Here is a 19,235-nt window from a genome sequence, read left to right on the forward strand (position 1 = left end):
TAGAAACACCTTCCAGTTTGCTGCAGTGACGTTATACGCCACAACATATGACAACCACAAGAGTATGTTGTTTGATTAATAGTTTAGTACAATAGTACAAAACTGAGCATCGTTATACATTGAAGGCATAATTCCGGATGAAGCTCTGGGTTCTCATTAGATTAGGTTGGTTAGTGGTTTACCTAATTAAGTGATTGGGGAGTGTAAAATAAACACCAAACTGTGTGACGCGCTTACAAGTGTTGAAAAAATAGGAGCTACTACCACCTTGTGGCTATAAACCAACCGTGCAATTTAGAAAGGGCGCTTAATGTATTTTCGAAGGTAGGTTCTCGACAAAAAAACATGACAATTTTTTAAATTGACCAACCCCGTCCATTGTAATGTAAAATTCATGAAGTCCTCGTGTGCTGGCTTGTGTTAAATAGCTTTATGTTGTCAAAGGTTTTAATGCCATGTAACAACTTGCCCCCCTTGTGTCGTGAAACAATGCCCGGTGTGAAATGCGAGCACTGAACGCACCATCACGCCCGAACTTCCCCAACATCCGGGCACCTTTGAGCTAGCCAGTGTGGAGGGTGCTAAGGAAAGAGGGCAGCGGTGGAAAGGCGAACAGATGACAGCTGTCAGCGTTGACAAAAACACTTCCAAATTCTCACTAGAGGACTAATGTCGGACCCCTAAATCACCGAGGCGTGCTGTGTCGGAGGTTATTTATAGACTTTGAGAAGGTAACTTTACTTTTTTTTTTCTTCTTCTTTCATAATGGGAAATATGAGTGGAAGAGCACTGCCAGTTTACCCTGTCTGATGGGAGAATCGAGGACGACCAAGCTAACACTAAACTGAATCTGTCTACTCGGCTACCTCGAATTGTATTGGCTAGAGATTAATACGTTTAGAAAATATATATATGTTAGGTCAGGTTTTTGTTTCAGGTTAGTAAAGCTGTTTTGCTCAAGAGATTTTCGGTTCACGGCTATTGGAGGACAAATGCTAATTTATAGTTAGCTTACCAGTGTGCTGGCTAGCGTAACCTTTCCCTGTGCGTTAGCGAGATAGTTTTTACTTTACAGGGCTTCTAGATATGATTTGTTAAATTCGACGTTTCCTAAACGACAGGGTTTAAAGACTGTGTGTGGTATTTTGGATTTGATTTTGGGTGGAAAACATGCGGGCTTCAGTGACGTTAGGTGTTTGAATTTGGTTAACGCTTGCATTGATTGTTGAGCGTAAACTACATTGAATTTATACATGACATTTGGTGTTTGTAAGACGTTAAACTTGTTAGTCTAACTTCAATAAGTTCGGAAAATCAAACACGATGTGACGCAAATGGATGTCCTCTTGCTGCTTTTTTCCTTTTGTCTTATGTAAATATGATCTGGGAACTTTTTAAAACTGTGATTCAGTCACACGCCACGGTGTTGATGGTGAGGAATAGACTGTTGTCAGACCAGTCAACCACAGTACTGTATGAACCTCCAGTTCAAACTAGACTACTAGTCTAGTATTGTTGTTATCACTCATTTTTACAGCTCCATGCTTAAATTCTATGCTTGTCACATTTCAAGATGGTTCATGTCACACACAACTGCTATCCAGAGCCCTTGTTGCATACATGAGTGATACTGTGTTTTTGCTGGAATAGAAGTTGGAGATAGGGAGAGTTGGACTATAATGCCTACTATGATATGGAGCTTGCACAAATATCAGGAAGTACATTTGTGTTGTATTTATTTTCTGACCAGATTAAGATTCACCCTCTATTTTCTTGCTAGGTTTTTACCAATAATCCAATTCACGCCATAGCCTTGCCCAATACTGGAGGAGCTGCTACAGTTGGTGGGACAACATGGGCACACAAGGCTCTGGTAGGAAGCGTGCCCCGCTAAAAGATCGCTTCTCTGCAGAGGATGAGGCCCTGAGCAGTATTGCACGAGAGGTAAGTTTTTAAATAGTTATTAAAATACATGGTTTGTGTCTATAGTGTTTAAATAATAAAATATAGTTTGTTTTCAGTGCTTGCCGTTTCAGTCAACTTTCCATGCATAGGTAGATTATTTATTACTCAATCTAAAATGCACAAAGTATTTGAAGTCTTTATCAGCACTTTATCACAATGTTTGGACATTGCTCTATGACTGAAAGGAAAATTCAGTTGAGTATCAAAAGCAGGTTAATCGCAATCCCTGAGGCTATCTTCACACTGCAAATAAATTCAATTTTTTGTTTTGCAAGTGACATGTATCAGATTATTATTTTTTCCTTCCATATCAATCTATCAGTTTAATTCCCTCCTCCCCCCGCAAGTCCAGTCTGGACGTTCAGGTCGCGCTCATCCGACCTATACGCCATCAAAAGGCGACAAACATCACGATTGTTGGGGAAAAAAACAGACATATGCGAACAGCAGTGGTGAACGAAGAAGCAGAAAACAGTCACTCGTGAAAAGAAAATGCTTTAGAATGGATAAATATAAGAAAATGATTGCTCCGGTTGCACAAAATCCTTGAAACTGCCACAATTGCATCAGGACTGAGACCTACATGCAGAGCCGTATTTACTTCTGTAAACACACTGTACCTCGTGTTTTGTGCACATACGCCACGTGACGTCTTGTTTTGTGTGCATGCACCATGTGAGATCTTGTTTTGGGCGCATGCGTGTCACTTCACTGAATCATTCTGTTCAAATTAGAAGCTGCATTTGTTCTTGTAACGTGAACGACAGATCGACTATGTAAAAAGATCGGATTTAACAAAAAAATCCCAATTGGACATCATGCCTTGCAGTGTGAACGTAGCCTTATTCGTGTAATAGAGTTTTTATTTATTTATTTACATGGAAAATAATTCTGTATAATAGTACAATAAATTAGGGCTGGGTGATCTGGCAAAAAAAATCTGAATTATTTTTTTTCATATCGTTCGATCTCGATTATTATCACGATTTATTTTATCATTTTTAAAAAAACTTTTTACATAGCCGGTTTTAAAGCATCTCCACTGAAAATTATCAAAAAAAAAATTTCAAATCAACATGCATCAAATGTTGCTGCATTGGAGCATAGTGGTCATCTATATGTCAACTCCAGCTAATATGTGGATAATCAGGTTGTGTTAGAGACAGCTGGTTTTGCTGCACAATGTTTTTGTATGAGGGAAGCTACCTGTCTTGTAACAACATGTCTGGGGTTTACTTCACTTTGTTCTACTGCAAGACTGCCATTCTTTTGGTTCTTTTTTTCCAGAATCCTGTTACAACTAACATGGAAGGACAACATAATGGAAAGAAAATTCTTATCTTAGCCAAATTGGGCAAATGGTCACATCTTTGCCTGTGGTTTATGAAGTGTTTCATACCTTTACACAAATCAGTTTTTCAATTACTTGTTTCAAGAATGACTCTCCTGTCTGAAAGCTGTCTGGGCCCTCATTCTTGGGCACTAAGCACAAGGCTCCATTTGCTTTCTTTATAGTCATGGAGGGCAGTCATAGAAACATGAGTGAGTCATCTGACCCACCCGACCAGCTTCTAAATTTGAATGTCTTTGCGACAAAACAGTGATTAGATTGACTCTGCTGGGAGTGCACGGGGTCAGTGTGCAACCTGTTAAAAATTGGCCTTACAAAGCAGTATTTGCCTTTTGTTTTAGAATCATCTTCCATTCCTTTGCATGGATCATTCCATTAATATTTTCTATTATTATTATATTGTTATTACAGTCATTTGAGTAGCTATTCTATTAGTGTTAGATTGTTTCACTCTTTCAACATTACACAGAGGAGTGTGTTCGTGCAGGTACTGTAGTACATTGTGATTTCCCCCTTCCCCCCACCCCATTACTAGTGTAAGGGACATACCTGTACAGTCCTTGAATAAAGTATTGGCCCCCTTTCTCAAATTCTTATATTTTTGTGTAGCTTCCCCGATTTAATGGTTAAGATAATCAAACAAATGTAAACATCACATAAAGATAACCCAAGTAAACATAAAAAAAAAACAAATTTTTTTTAAGGGGGGAAAAAAACTATTCAAAGCTACCTTGCCCTGTGTGGGAAAAAGTAATGCCTCCCCCTTATTAAGTCATTAATTAACTGTGGCTAATCAAATTTTTTGGTTCATTTTCACTGACCACATCCAAGCCTGATTACCTCCAGACCTGTTCAATGAAGAAATCACTGAAATAGAACCTGTTTGACTAAACTAAGTCAGCCATCTCAGTACTACTTTGCAAAATCCAATGTGGCCTTCCGATTCTTTTTGCTGATGAGTGGTTTGCATCTTGTGGTATGACCTGTATATTTCTTCTCTCGAAGTCTTCTTCAGTCAATGGATTGTGATACCTTCACCCCTGCCTTGGGGAGGTTGGCAGTGATGTCACTGAGTGTTGACTTTGAGTGTTTCTTCACAACTCTCACAATGTTTCTGCCATCAACTGCTGCTAATTCCCTTGGCCGACCTGTTCGATGTCTGTTGCTCAGTACACCAATAGTTTATTTCTTTTTCAGGACACTCCAAATTGTTGTATTGGCTATTCCCAATGTTTGTGCAATAACTCTGATTGATTTTCCTCTTCTCTCAACTTCAAAATTGATTGCTTTTCTCCCAGAGACAGTGCTCTGGTCTTTTATGTTTACTAAACATCAAATGCAGTTTTCACAGGTGAAATCTAAACCCAAAAACAAGCACTATGACTGCTTAAACATTAGAATCTAAAAGGCAACACCTGAGCAACTAGAAACACCCATCGGGCACATGTTCCAATAATTTCGATCACTTGAAATGTGGGTGGCTTCAAACAAAAGGTGCTCTGTCCTGAGTTGTTTAACATCTAGATGTAAATACCATGAAATAAAAGCTGGAATACAGAACTTTTGTCTCATATTCATCTTTTGATCTGAAACCCAAATGTCTTCAGTATTCAACAAAAACAAAGGAATTGAACTTGCCATTCCAATACTTTTGGAGGGGACTGTATAACATGATACATACAGGTTTTGCTTCTGAAGGAGTGAACAAAGTCTCTTACTGCATATGGATTGGAAGCCCGCCGGTCTGTTTCTTTCTCAGCTGCATACACAAGACACATGTCACATGACTCACAACACTTCTGGTTCTATGGTGCTTGGGGCAAAATAAAAGCAATAAGAGTCTCGATGTATAAATGAACTAAAACCTCCCTGACAAGAACAACAACCCCTGCAGGCCAGATTGGACCGCCTGGCGGGCTGTATGTTTGACACCACAGATCTTAAGAACTGCAGGTCTCCCTTGCCTCAGTTAAGGACAGTGTTCATGACCCAACAATAAGGAAGAGACTGGGCAATAATGACATCCATGGCAGAGTTCCATGCAAGCCATAAAGAACATAAAGGCTGGTCGTTTGCAAAAAAAAAAAAAAAAAAGACACATCTGAATGATTCCCAAGACTTTTGGGACAATATTCTATGGACTGATGAGACGAAAGTTTAAGTTTTTGGAAGATGAGTGTCTTGTTATATATGGCATAAATGTAACAGAGCCTTAATAGAAATGTCATAGTCAAACATGGTGTTGGTAGTGTGATGGTCTGGGGCTGCTTTTTTTTTTTTTTTTTTTGGTTCAGGACCTGGATGACTTGCTGTGATTGATGGAACCATGAATACTGCTCTTAACCAGAAGATCCTGAAGGAGAATAGTCAGCTATTAATTTTTGACCTCATGCTGAAGCATACTTGGATACTGCAGCAGGAAAATAATACACAAAACACCAAGTTTACTTCTGAATGGCTTGGGCTACAATGTCTCTATTGTGTGGACCCGCGCAGGGAGGGAGGCTGTGCCAAATAGGACAGGCCAGGTAGTGGGCCCACTAGCTAGCCACTCGCTCGCGGACCGGAGGCGGGAACGTTCAATTCGCCACCACCTCACTCCGTGTGTGTGTGTGTGTGTTTTTATTATACCATACCATTTTCTGAGCCGCTTATCCTCACTAGGGTCGCGGGCGTGCTGGAGCCAATCCCAGCTGTCATCGGGCAGGAGGCGGGGTACACCCTGAACTGGTTGCCAGCCAATCGCAGGGCACACACAAGCAAATAACCATTCGCACTCACATTCACACCTACGGGCAATTTAGAGTCTCCAATTAATGCATGTTTTTGGGATGTGGGAGGAAACCGGAGTGCCCAGAGAAAACCCACGCAGGCACGGGGAGAACATGCAAACTCCACACAGGCGGGGCCGGGGATTGAACCCGGGTCCTCAGAACTGTGAGGCTGACGCTCTAACCAGTCATCCACCGTGCCGCCCTTTTATATATATATATATTTATATATATATTATATATATATTTATTTATTTATATATATATATATATATATATATATATATATATATATATAAATATACACACACACGCACACACACGCACACACGCACACGCTTGCCTCGCTTCTGCTTCATCCTTCGTGGTGCGTCCAGTGTGGGCGCGATGCAGGAGTGGGGGTCGGAGTTATTGTTGGCAGCCAAACCAGACTGTAGTTCCTTAGCTCCTCAATGAGAGTAGACTTTTAACTCCGTAAAAGTAGTTCTGCCTGTGTCGAGCAGCAACCTACGACTGTATCTGTATCAGAGCGGACTTGGTGCGTGAGAGTTAACCGTTACAATAAACGCGTATTTTAAGTAGGACTCCTGATATAGTGTTGTTTCGTTCGCGAACGTTTCGTTCAAAAGAACAAATCTTTTCAGTAGACGTAATGAGCTTAATTAGTTTATGAAATTATTTTGTTCTTTGAGCTCGGCCGCTGTTAGCCAGCCCGCTCGGACAGGAAACAACAGCGTTTGAGCCGGCGGGCACCGGAAACGGACGCGTTCTGTGCAGTCTTGACGTGTCAATTGAGACGCGCAGCTGTTGCAGGGGAGAAGATCTGGTCAATTTTCATAATAAAACACATTGATACGCGAATTGCAATACAACAGAAATTATATAAATTGGTCATTCTTTCTCTGCGGCCCGGTAACAAATGCCTCATGGCCCGGTACCGGTCCGCGGACCGGTGGTTGGGGACCACTGCTATACGTCATTGTCTCGCTTGGTGTTGTGTAGGTCCACATAACAGAGACACGTCAGGGAAAGTTAAGTGTTTATGAAACACAACGGCTCACACTACAGACATTGTGTGAGTCACACACAGGCATGTATGTGAGTGACAGGTGAAGGTCGCATGGGTTGTGTGTTCAGCGGATTCAGCAGACACGCCCACAGCATTTGAGAGCTGGAAGGAGGGCTGCTTTTTTCACAATGAATCAACAACAGAATGGCTTCCAAGTAAGGAAATGCACCTTTTGGAGTGGTCCAGTCAGAGGCTTGACCTCAGCCCGAATGAAATGCTGTTGCATGACCTCACCACCAGACTTCCCAAGAATATTGCTGATATGAAGCAATTCTGTAAAGAGGAATGGTCCAGAATTTCTCCTGACTGTTTTGCAGGTCTGATCTGCAACTACCCTGCAACTACAGGAAATGTTTGGTTGAGGATATTGCTGCCAAAGAAAGGCTCAACCAGTAATTAAATACAAAGGTTCACATACCGTATTTTCACGACCTTAAGGTGCACCGTATTAAAATGCGCAGTCTCAGTTACGGGATCTTTTTCTGTATATAACACAAACATAAGGCGCACCGTATTATTGGGTGCAGGCATGGTAAAACATACGCTAGCTTAAAACAATGTTTTTAAAAAGGCAGCGGGAGCAAAACTGAGTTCGGTTGTACTTTATTGAAGTATTTAACAATGTGCTCACGTTATTTTTTTATCAATCCTCATCCACAAATCCATCAAAGTCCTCATGTTCTGTAACCGAAATGAACAGCTGGGCAAGTTCTCCATCAAACACGGCAGGTTCCCTCTCGTCATTGTCGGAGTCAGTCTCGTTGCCGTGCGGCTCCTCAGAAATGATGGCGGCTTTTACGAAAGCTCGAACAACAGTGCTGGAGCGAAACACAAGTCACAACAGTGAACAACAACAGCGTTAGCCCAAGCATCCACAGTCCATTCACAAATTGTGGCGTAACTTTACTAATCTTAGTAAAGATGTCTTGGCCATCTGTCAACCATCACTCCCACGCCACTTGCAACTTCACTTTGAACGCCGTTTACACCGATGTCCAGCGGTTGGAGTTCCTTCGTTAAGCCTCCCGGAATGATGGCAAGCTCTGAATTATTGCACTCAGTCGACTGTATAGGCGCTTCTCCCGGCTGTTCTTTGCTCATTAATACATTGCTCGAGTTGGTCTTCCAACTCGTGCCGCCTCGCCTTGTTTCCACGGAAACTCGGCTTCGTCTTCTTGACTTGGCGAAGCTCGTTTTCCTGGTTCCTCCACTTGCGAACCGTGGATTCGTTGATCTTGAATTCTCCCGCGGCTGCTCGATTTCCATGTTCCTCCGCGTAACTGATAGCTTGCAGTTTAAACTGTGCTTCGTAAGCGTGTTTCTTCGTAGGTGCCATTTTCGGGGGTCCTTAGCCAAACCGATGTTGTTTTGCACAATGCACACCCCAGCGGTATATACCTACTGGGGGCGTGCCTTTAGCGTCCTCTTTCATGCACACCCTTCCCCCTTTAACATCCGCATGCTGTCCTCAGTCACGTCTGCCTTTCCTCTATAGAAGACACTCCAGAGACCCAATTACTGTATTTGTATACCAATATTTAATCATCAAACAGATGAAAAATGTTGTGATATATTATAGACCCCTCATGGCCCACTCCTAATAATGTAATAAATGAAAGGTCTTGAATATGTGGCCCTAAAAAAGTTGGTAAAAACTTACAGATACCCTAAACAACTGTACCATCATAGTTTTCAGATATTAGTTAATAATTTAGGTATTACCACAGTTTAGTTGATGGTTGAATTTGTGTTCCGATTAGTGAAATAGCCCTATGACGTGCGTGTCAGAGAGCTGAGGCTATAGATAGACAGCGGCAGACCTCAGCTGTGCGGGTGTGCAGAGCAGCTCATCAGACAGACAAGACAGTCAGACATCTCAACAGGTGCAAAACATTGGGGCAGCCGTCTCATTGGTGTCATTGGATTACTTCCGTCCCCACTTTGTCCAAAGCATATTTCATTTAGGCAATCATCTACAAATGCAGAACAAAAGAAGAAGAGACTTTACAACACTTAAACTGTTGGGTTACATGTTTTTCAGTTTATTCACGCAATGACAAGTCAAATTAATATGATGCCTGACAGTATTTAGCTAAAAAAAAAAAAAAACATTTAGGAGCACAAGCATTTTGTGGACAGTATATCTGTCAAGTCAATTTTTAACTGAATAAATAAAAATGCTACAGGCATTTTCTCAAGGTTTGACTGTAATATGTACTAAAACACTTTTAAGAAACAGACAACTACTTTTATGTTCCTAAAGTTTGCTGAGGCTTATTTAAGTCACTTTCTTTTAATATTTTAACCAAAATCCTATCTTTATATGTAACACAACTTTTGTTTGGTATGGGACTCATCAAAAAGTTTTTTTTAAATTTAATTTCATTAAATGGAAACTTAAACAGCCCATACTGACTAGCCTTATACTGTACAGCCACAGGAGATAGAAATGCCTGGCATGATGTCAGCATTAGGAAATAATGAACACAATGCGCAGTGTATTAATGGACTGTCTTTCAGGTTGAGATGACTTTGCTTTTCTCTGTTGGTGGAAAGTGCTTGATCCCTGACTATGTATGAAACGTATTAATATGTGTATTTGCAATGATGCATTATAAGGAATTCTAAGGAAGGACATCTGCATAGTGCTTGTGATTCTTCATGTCTATGAATGACCTAAATCAACTGCTTGTACTGAAGTGGTCTGTCAGATTCACTCCTGTTGTTAACTAAGATAGTAAAGGTCATTTTTCATGTTCTCTAATGAGTAGTTCAATACCTATTATGTCTCACTCTGTTTTCTCATGTTACCAGTTTGTTAATACCTTATTGAACTCTGCCCCAGGAGGCCTTAAAATTAGCATTCTTGAAACCGATGGTCATCCGAGGACCTCGACAAGGTTAGATGTTCTCTACACACATTTAGAGTAGATCAACTTTTTTATTCTGTAGCCTAGTCTATTAGGATGTAATTTTGATATAAATCCCTCAATCAACTTGACTTCAAGTGTTGACATGGTGGCACCCTTTTAATTGACTTTGTTTCCTCTGCAGTTTACGTTCACCAATTACCTTCCTTTTGTGCCAGTTTGTTATAATGTAATGGGTCTATTTATTGTTTGGACTGTTTTTGCTTTCCTTGCTCTATGCTACTGTGCTAATTTTTGGGGTATGTTTCACGAAGCACATTGTGGTACTGTAATATGTGTAATTGTCGATGGCTTCCGAGGTATCTCAATGAAGTGGCTAACAAGTGTGTTCATGTTGTGTCCCACAGGCGGAGGCCAGGCTTGCAGCAAAGAGAGCAGCACGGGCAGAGGCCAGGGATATTCGTATGAAGGAACTTGAACGTCAGCAGAAAGAGGTAAATATATAATTTTATAAACAAAATGGACATCACTGACCAACAGGGCCTGTGATGATTATTAAACATAAAAAATCCTTTACAGTTTACAGTACTATACAGAGGATCGTCGGATTTAAAGATAATCCATTCAGGGCAACCAGTTGACATCTTTTTTATTTATTTATTTATTTTAATTTTGAATTTTTCCGCCTAACCAGAAAAAGGAAATTTAATTAATCAGTTCAGGGGTCAAACTTCTACCATCATAAAAGCTTCCTGTTATGTTTATTTGGTTTACCAGAAAGGGTCTATATGGTTCTAAAGTATAATTATTATTAGGGTTGCCAAAAACTATTGTATTAATTGTCGACTAATGACCAATTATTTTTGCGATTAGTTGACTAAATGGATCATATCACTGGCGTCGAGCCAAAACTTCCAATGTCCAATTTGGTCAATTCCATATTTTTTCAAGTTTTGAAAGTGGCCTGCTCCCTTTGCTGACACAATGTTAATGGCTCACCATAAATTCGTTATTTTGGTTTCCTGAAAAGTGATAGCTTTGTAGGGATGAGGATTCTTCCCGATGCCAGAGAGATGTAAATTGCAGGTTACCACACCAGCAAGCAGCTGCTCTTATACAACCATCATGAGCGTCCAGCTTAAAGTGTGTGTGTAAATTTGTAAACTTTATTTATCCAAATAGAACATTAAGGACAGTTGCTTATTTACAATATTGATCTGGTAATATTACATTCAGCTTGTATCAGCATTCCCTACATGGTTATAGTTATTCATATATGTGATTATAATGTTATATCAAACACGTAACCTGTGTGCTAAGGCTAATGAAATTGTCATCGTTATCCTAAAGCTAATGTTGATATTTACAGCACTAAGCAATTAGCTCACTGCCGTTAATGCTTATATTAGCTGCTAACTATCAAAGTAAGTTGTCAATTTGTCAGAAATTGAATCAGCCACATGTTTCCATTTTAGATGTTCGTTCATCACTTTCCTGCTGCCATGAAAGGCATGTTCTGTCTGACAGGTTTTGCATCGCATTGCACTGCAGTATTTTTGGTGAAATACTCAGATTTCGAGCTCAGTTAATAATGCCGGTTAGCCGTATTTTTTCCTGGTATGTCACACGGTTTACCCGGATCACCACTACTGCACTTGTGCGTCACCGGAAAGACCCGGATAAGCACTACTGAGCGTGTGCGTCATGGCCACAAGGCAGACAACAGGTGAGCACGCCAAACAGCAAAAGAATTCAAGCACTTTTAAGAAAAAAATTAAGTTTAAAAATTACGAGAACTTCGACTGTTAAATTAATTGTCGACGATTTTGATCGTTGACGCAGTCATGATGACTGAGCTAATCTTGGCAGCCCTAATTATTATTATAGTTTAACTGGTCAGATGGTTTTAAGTACCATTTTAACATTCTTAACTGTCATACAAAGCTAAAAAGGGGAACAAATAGGAAACATTTGTACAGCCTTTTCAGGTTTATTGCGCCTTTTTTTCACCGCGTGGAACTTCAGTTAAGTCAATTGGGTGAGTGAAACAATAAAATACGTCTATCCCAACATTGAGGCAGAAAACGGTGGGTTACACTCTTGCGCTGATGGTTTTTAGCATTTATTTTAGTCGTCAAACCAACGTAAGAGCTGATGACAGACACAAAAATAAAATATAAATTACCATACTGAAAAGAAAGTAGAAAAAGTCGCATTACAAGCTGAACATTGAGCTAAACTTTCACAAAAGGTCAAACTAGCAAGTTTACGTCACAATGAATTGGGACAAAATTCACAAAAACGTCGTCTCACGGTATCACAAACACTAACCTTGTGTCTCATCGGTGGGTAGGTAAAGGAATCAATGTTTTATAGAGCATGTGGTTCCATTCATTACTCTTTTTCGTTTTATTATCATTTTTACCGGTGTCGTGTGAAATTGTTTTTCGTGTCAAAATGCTGGGTTCCAGCGCGAACCCTTCAAAATAAAAGGCTACATGCTTAAAACAGGAAGTTAAAACTTGCACATATAAACCATGTGACTTGATAAAACAGTTACAAGTAACTATTTTAACAATGTCATATTTAACTTTTAGCTGAAACAATAATAATAGGTTTGATATTGATACTGGTTATAAAGAACCCAGAGTCAAATATTCATTTTAGTCTATGCTACAGGCTGCTAAGAAAACGGATGTTCATAATTTGGAAAACCTTTATTTTAAGCATGCAAACTTTTTTGACCCAGCCCCGGAAGAAAAAAAAAGAATGTGATTCAAGAATCGTTTGGAACCGGAATGGAAATGAGGAACCGGAATCGCTCAATTTCAAATGATGCCCAACCCTAAGTGTGACATTGAAAGTGTCTGGGATCTGCATCTGACCATCGCGTTTTCACTTGCACATTCTGAATACCGTTGAAGTCTGGAGCAGTGATGTACACTGTAAGTGTAATTATCTTCTCCACGAGGACCGTTTCCCATGTGATTCAGATTTGTGTGGCTCAAAGCTCAACATTTTTTTTATTTCTTAGAAACAAAATAAACGTGCAAAGAAAACCCTGCTGCATCTCAACAAAAATACCAACTTTTCTATTCTTAAAACAGTTGTTGGCCACTTTTGACATTTCAGCAGTTTTGGGTGATGTATGATTGTATGTTTTTCCTGGCACTTCCTCCCTCTGTCCAGCTTTCTTACCGCTCATCTAGCAGCAGTAGCAGCAAAAAATGGGGTCAGATCCACAAGTGGATGGTAGGCGAATGGGAGTGTTGCCGACCACTAACGCAGCCTGTTGTGTGGGACTGAGCTCCAGTTAGTTTTGACCCTTATTAAGCTACTTTTGAGTTACTCGCCATAATGAACCTCCCTGTGGAAATATGCATTCATTTATTTGCTTTGGATGGTGCTCAGCTTGACTTTATTGATGGTGGATGCATGCAATTTAGTTTGGACACATGAGTCAGTTGTTCATATTCCGCTTCGACTTCATTTTCAGTTAATTGTCATGCATGTTCATGAACTGTCTTTGCATGGTGCTATTCTGTGTGTTGTATAATTGATACATTAAGGAGTGGGAGATTAATACTGTAGTATTAGTAATAATGGTTTTAGAAATTGTTAATGTTGGAATCAGCCCACCACTTTTGTTTTATACACCTTTCTGAAAGGGATATTAACTGACTAACAGCAAAAGACAGATATGGTGTCCGTTTGGTGATAAACAGGATCATTGTTTTGTATGGTTTGGGATTTCCATATCAACGTTTTGGCCTTATCCACCCCTGTAATTGCGCCTCTTGTACTTTGTAATCCTTACCAACTTTCTTTCTTAACTCCAGGCTGACTCAGAAAAAGCTAGAGCCACTAGTAGTAGTAGATCAAGCAGCCGTCATCGGGTGTGTATATTCCGCTCCTACTATCCTACTTCCTTTTTTTTTCTGCTTGCGTTTCCTTTCATCTCTCCTCTCAATCTGCTTTTTTTTTTGTTTCAACATCAACAGGGCCTGGATGATGATGTCCTGTCTGTCCACAGCTACAGAGTGCGTAGATGCTGCACACCTGCTATTTATAACTAACTCTCAAAAAGTAACACTCGTTGAAAATATTTATTGATAGGAAATGGTTTATTAGATAATTTTAAACAAAACTCCCGTAAAATACCTCTATTTGGTCATGCTCATTGTGGATGTATTGTAATGTTTATGTACTCCATTTGAAGTCAACCTCATCAGCTATCCGTGACTTGGGCTGTAATGGGACTCGATCCAGTTCCCGTAGAAAAGACATCTTGGTGCGTTTTGCGTGCATGTGTGTGTGTGTTTGCGTTTGCGTGTGTTTATCTTTGTTTACTGTGTACTGCCTTGTGGGGACTACATACTGTTGTGCATGACATTTTCCTGGTTTGCTTTTTAAATTGGATATTTTCGGTCATTTAAAGACATCCAGCTGTATGTGTGAGTCTAAATTAACTCTCGTGGTCCCTTGATGCTATGACTGTTTTTAACCTATTGTTTTTCATACAACATTACCTCGATTAAGGAGCAGCTTGTCATGAAAAGTGGTGTTCTTGAGCTAGAGCTTTTGCTTGATAGCTTGATTGACCTAATATACACCTAAGAACCATTGGTGGGCCTCATGAAGTGTTTTCACTATCGACTTGTTCATTTTTTTCCTTCCCGCTTCTGTTCACTCTTCAGCGTGATGGTGTGACAAATAGCTCCACTCTCAAGAGCTCGCGTTCCACTGTATGTATTTATTGCTGTCACATACATATCTGATTAATAATTTATACTCATTGAGATTTACTTTTTTCATGGGTGAACAGAGTTCTGTATACAATGATCTACATGGCCATAAAAAGTCATCTCGCGCCTCCAAGAAAGATTTGCTGGTTAGTAGTACTTCATCTGTTTTGACCTCATACTATGGCTGTACAGTAGTAACACAAACCTGTGGTGGTTTATCTATTGATTTAGACTGATTTAGATAGATTCATCTTCATTGCTTAGTTTAAGTGGTGCCTGGAGTCAACATGAGATGTCTTTTGTCACAGCTACAGGAGCTGATCCCAACCACCATAGACAACTCTTGTCTGATGTCTCCCTGATGCATTTGTTTATGATTTTGTAATGCTGCATCAAGAGATTAAAGATTGAACTTGGCAGGAAAAAGACTGGCACAGAGTAGTCAATCGATTTACTTTTCTTTTATTTATTTTTTTATTTTTTATTTTTTTTTTAAAATAAACTAAGTGTACTTTAAGCTCTATATTCCATCTCAGAAGAAGACATTCGATCCCTTGTTAACAGAAACTCTATGGAGATAGCACAGTTTGCACACTTGGACCTGCACATTGAAATCCGGGTGTTGCTTTAAATAATGTTTTAATATGAATCTAAAATAGGTGGCACTGTGATGTGTTCCTGTTTGTTACTTTTTGGGTGGATATATTATGTTGTTGCTCCTCCAGACTGGACTATACCACGATCAAAGGAAATATACCAGCCTAACGAAGACCAATCTTCTGCCTCCTTCTGCCACATCCTCTTATCAGCCACGGGTCTGTCATCCTATCCAACAAATTTTCTTTTAATACAGACTGCTGGGTATAAAAGCCGCTGAATAAAACCAGCCTTCGCACTGTAATATATGGGAATGCGCAACTCTAAAATTGTTATTTTGGTGATTTACATTGTTTAAAGGTAGCGCTCCACCAGCATTACACTTTTGCCAGCCCTTTGGCTGCAAGCCTTGTTGAAAGTTTGTAAGTTCAGTAAATCATGCATCCTGTTTCCATGTACTGCTGCTCTTAAGTCATTCTCCTCCCCACATTAACTTACATTCCACTGTTCCCCTACTCTTTGACAGGCTACCACTTCCTCCTCCTCTTCCACCACTGGCAATGGGCTGTCACGTAGCTACAGCATGGTCAGTTTCTGTCCATTGTAAGGAGCCTATCTGACTTCATGCATTTATTTCAGAAGTAGACCTCCCCCTCTCTTGTGGCCATATACATGCTCTCGGATGCCCAAGCAGGGTGACTCGGATTGTTTATTTTTAGGTCCTGGACAATCTCAGCTCTTTGAAGAGGCCACTTACCTTCGTAAAATTATGTGTGTGTGATCAGGCCAAAAGATCATAAATGTCGCTGAACTTGGATTCCCATCTAAATTATGATTTTTCTCATCTCCGTTTTAAATGAAGGCAAAGTTTAACCTCCATATTATGGGAATCATTTTTGTCCACAAAACTACAAACAGCTACATGATTAAAAAACTATGCTATCATGTTTATTTCAAATCCATAAATTGATCATTTAGACACATCACAAATTCTATACTCCTTCTATTCCTCCGAAGTATAATATTTATTGACTTTTGTGCTTGAGATTTTTGCTCCTTGTATTTTACTTGTAGTGATTAGTTCTCACTTCCTACCAGTGACTGTTTGAGATGATTGTTATGGTTTGCACTGTTTCCTCCACTAGTTCATTGATATATTTCTGTAATTGTATGAGTCCGTATTCATTTCTGGAAAAGTTGTTTCGATTTTTCTTCCTATGCCGAACTTAGAGTAAGGACAGCTTTTGAATGATGTCAGGGTGTTTGTCATACAACACTGAAAGAAAATGGCCCAACCTAATAATGAAATACAGTGTGTGCCTCTGCTTACTGCATGACCCTCTCTAGCCTAACAGCTACACAAGTCTGCACGCACTCATTTTTTGCTCAGTCCTGCATTGTCTCCAATGTGTGCCCTCAGGCCTCTATTTATGACGGCACTGCTCTTTACGGCTCAACCCAGGGTTCAAGAGCTGTAAGTCTTGTTAATGTAAAATGACCACCACTACAACCTACTTTGTGCTTTTGACTCAAGTTCTGCTGCTCTCTTCTTAATCTTTTTTTCTGCCACATCCGCCACTCCTATCCCCTTTCACACAGCCCTCTGAATATAGCTGGTACTCCTCTCAAGCCAGTTCTACTCGCAGCAGCCCTGTGGTGAGCACTCCAATCAGCTTCCAATGGCATGATGTACACTAACATCACACACGATATCCCCTGCTGCAGGGCTACCTAACTGATCATCCATACCATCATTCCCTGGCTTAATTTTAAGGACGCCATCATTAGCCTTGAAGTGTGTGAATGAAGATTTAAAAAGAATATCTTTTCAAAGAAAGTGAAAGCTTGCATTATCTGATTGTCCTGTCAGCCTACAAGAGTGTGGATCCTCATAGTGTATGTTGTGGTTTGTGCGCTTATCTGAATATTTCCGTGCGTGCCCATTTCAGTCTTCTTCAGATGATGATACTGTGAGCAGCGTGTCCAAAGAACGCTCCAGCAGAGGCCGCAGGGACAGTGCGGTGAGCTTTAGGGATGAGACAATGCTCCCATCTAGAATGTTCTACAGTTATCACAGATTGTCAACTGCTGTTTTGTTCTCAATACCATATATTGATGTATCCCTTTTCCCACCTCTGTCTTCATCTTTCAACTTGTGTCTGTTGAAAGTAGTCGTCTGACTTCTCTGACATTAGTGAGTCTGCAGCTGATTATTTCAGCCGCTCCAACAGACGGGGCAGTATTGTGTCTGATCTGGATGATTTGAGCATTCCAGATCTGGATGCTGTAAGTTGCCAAATTCAGTTCCCAACACTGAGCGATTGAATGATTTCTTATGCATGGTTTGAAACTAACTTGATGTTAAGATTAATCTCACAGTTTGTGGATTTGGATCTTATGACTCAGTATATCGGTAGAAAGTCTTCTGGTAGTTTAGCTTTCCGTCTGTGTGTGTGTGTGTGTGTGTGTGTGCGTGTGCGCCTGTGTGCGTGCGTGCGTGCGTTCCTGTGGGTTAAATAAAATGTGATGAATGCAGTGTTTTTCTTAATTGTTATATTTGTGGTAGATGTGTTGAATCTGGACATGCAGCACTTGTCCTGATTCACCTGGACTAATTTCCCCAATTTTCAGGGTGGAGAACTGCTATGAGCATGATTACTAATAGTTTCACAATTCTCAAATTTGTCTCCTCATGTAACATAAAAATATTTCTACTTTTTCAGCTGGACGAAAAATGTGACAAACAGTATTCAGATTACAGTCGGGTAAGTCCACTCTTAATTTGAAATTTAAATGTATTTTTTCCCCGGCAACCCCCAATTTTTTTTATTGTTGTGCTATCATAACACACACAACAGTGCCATAGGTTGTCTTCAGCAACGTGAAATGTCAATGCGATGTGTACACCGCAGTCACAAGCAAACCTTCACTATAAACATTTTTCCGTCGTGATTATTTACATATCCATCATATCCGTCCATCCATTTTCTGAGCCGCTTCTCCTCACTAGGGTCACGGGCGTGCTGGAGCCTATCCCAGCTATCATCAGGCAGGAGGCGGGGTACACCCTAAACTGGTTGCCAGCCAATCGCAGTATCCATCATATACAAACCCCAATTCCAATGAAGTTGGGACCTTGCGCAAAACATAAATAAAAACTCGATAAAACGGACCCCGATATATTGGATAATCCTATAAAACGGGTCGTTGTGGCTGAACAATGTGTCCAAAAACAGTTTCCATTTGTCACTTAAAATACCATTGACAAAGTCTGTTAGTTCCAAAATTTGCCGCTGTTGTTTACTGGCTCTGTGGCACATTGCAGGCAGAGAATGGGACTGACGTATTTCCGGGTCACAGATGTACAATATTTCTAGATCCAGTTCCAAAAGATAGTAAGAAGCCATGTTGAATGTAGGGACATTGATTTGGCTGTCATGTGATGATGTTATATCTATTGACTATTGTACATAGAGCAGCCTGGTTGCGGCGTTAAGTCTGAGGAGTACAAAACACAAGTCTTTGGAGTCTGAAACATGTTAGTTTTTGTACAGTAAGTTTTTTTTTTATTTTTTTATTTTTTTTTTTTTTTATTTTTTTGTCAAGCCGTTCGCCTTTGGCAGCAGATTTGGAACTAGGAAGCACACTAATTCCTTGCGGCTTATGAAAGCGATTACGAATGACTTAAGGTCTTTTTCAGGGACATCCCTCCTTATTTCAGCAAGAGAATGCCAAGCCATATTTTGCACATGTTACAACAGTGTAGGTTCATAGTATAACAAAAATGCGAGTACTTGACTGGCCTGGCAGCAGTCCACACGTGAAATGTGTGGCACATTATGAAGCGCAAAATACGACAACGGAGAC

General features: G+C 40.2%; 1 protein-coding gene across 3 annotated transcripts in view; it reads left to right on the top strand.

Moving 5' to 3' along the window:
* The first annotated feature begins 577 nt into the window (after nt 1-577).
* lrrfip2 (leucine rich repeat (in FLII) interacting protein 2) overlaps nt 578-19,235 on the top strand; it is a 28,260-nt gene continuing 9,602 nt past the window's right edge. For 2 of the 3 annotated variants that reach the window (XM_061689651.1, XM_061689652.1), the window contains exons 1-4: nt 578-731; nt 1,781-1,944; nt 10,434-10,520; nt 18,092-18,133. In XM_061689651.1, the coding sequence (XP_061545635.1) occupies nt 1,855-1,944; nt 10,434-10,520; nt 18,092-18,133 (219 nt within the window). In that variant the 5' untranslated portion in view covers nt 578-731; nt 1,781-1,854. Of the gene's footprint in view, nt 732-1,780; nt 1,945-10,433; nt 10,521-14,027; nt 14,067-14,245; nt 14,318-14,723; nt 14,772-14,851; nt 14,918-15,496; nt 15,587-15,894; nt 15,955-16,788; nt 16,843-16,967; nt 17,025-17,317; nt 17,390-17,540; nt 17,655-18,091; nt 18,134-19,235 lie in introns of all 3 variants that reach the window. The other variant, XM_061689653.1, reaches the window with a different exon arrangement.

Source organism: Phycodurus eques, chromosome 11, assembly GCF_024500275.1.
Source record: "Phycodurus eques isolate BA_2022a chromosome 11, UOR_Pequ_1.1, whole genome shotgun sequence".
In the NCBI taxonomy this organism is placed as follows: Eukaryota; Metazoa; Chordata; class Actinopteri; order Syngnathiformes; family Syngnathidae; genus Phycodurus; species Phycodurus eques.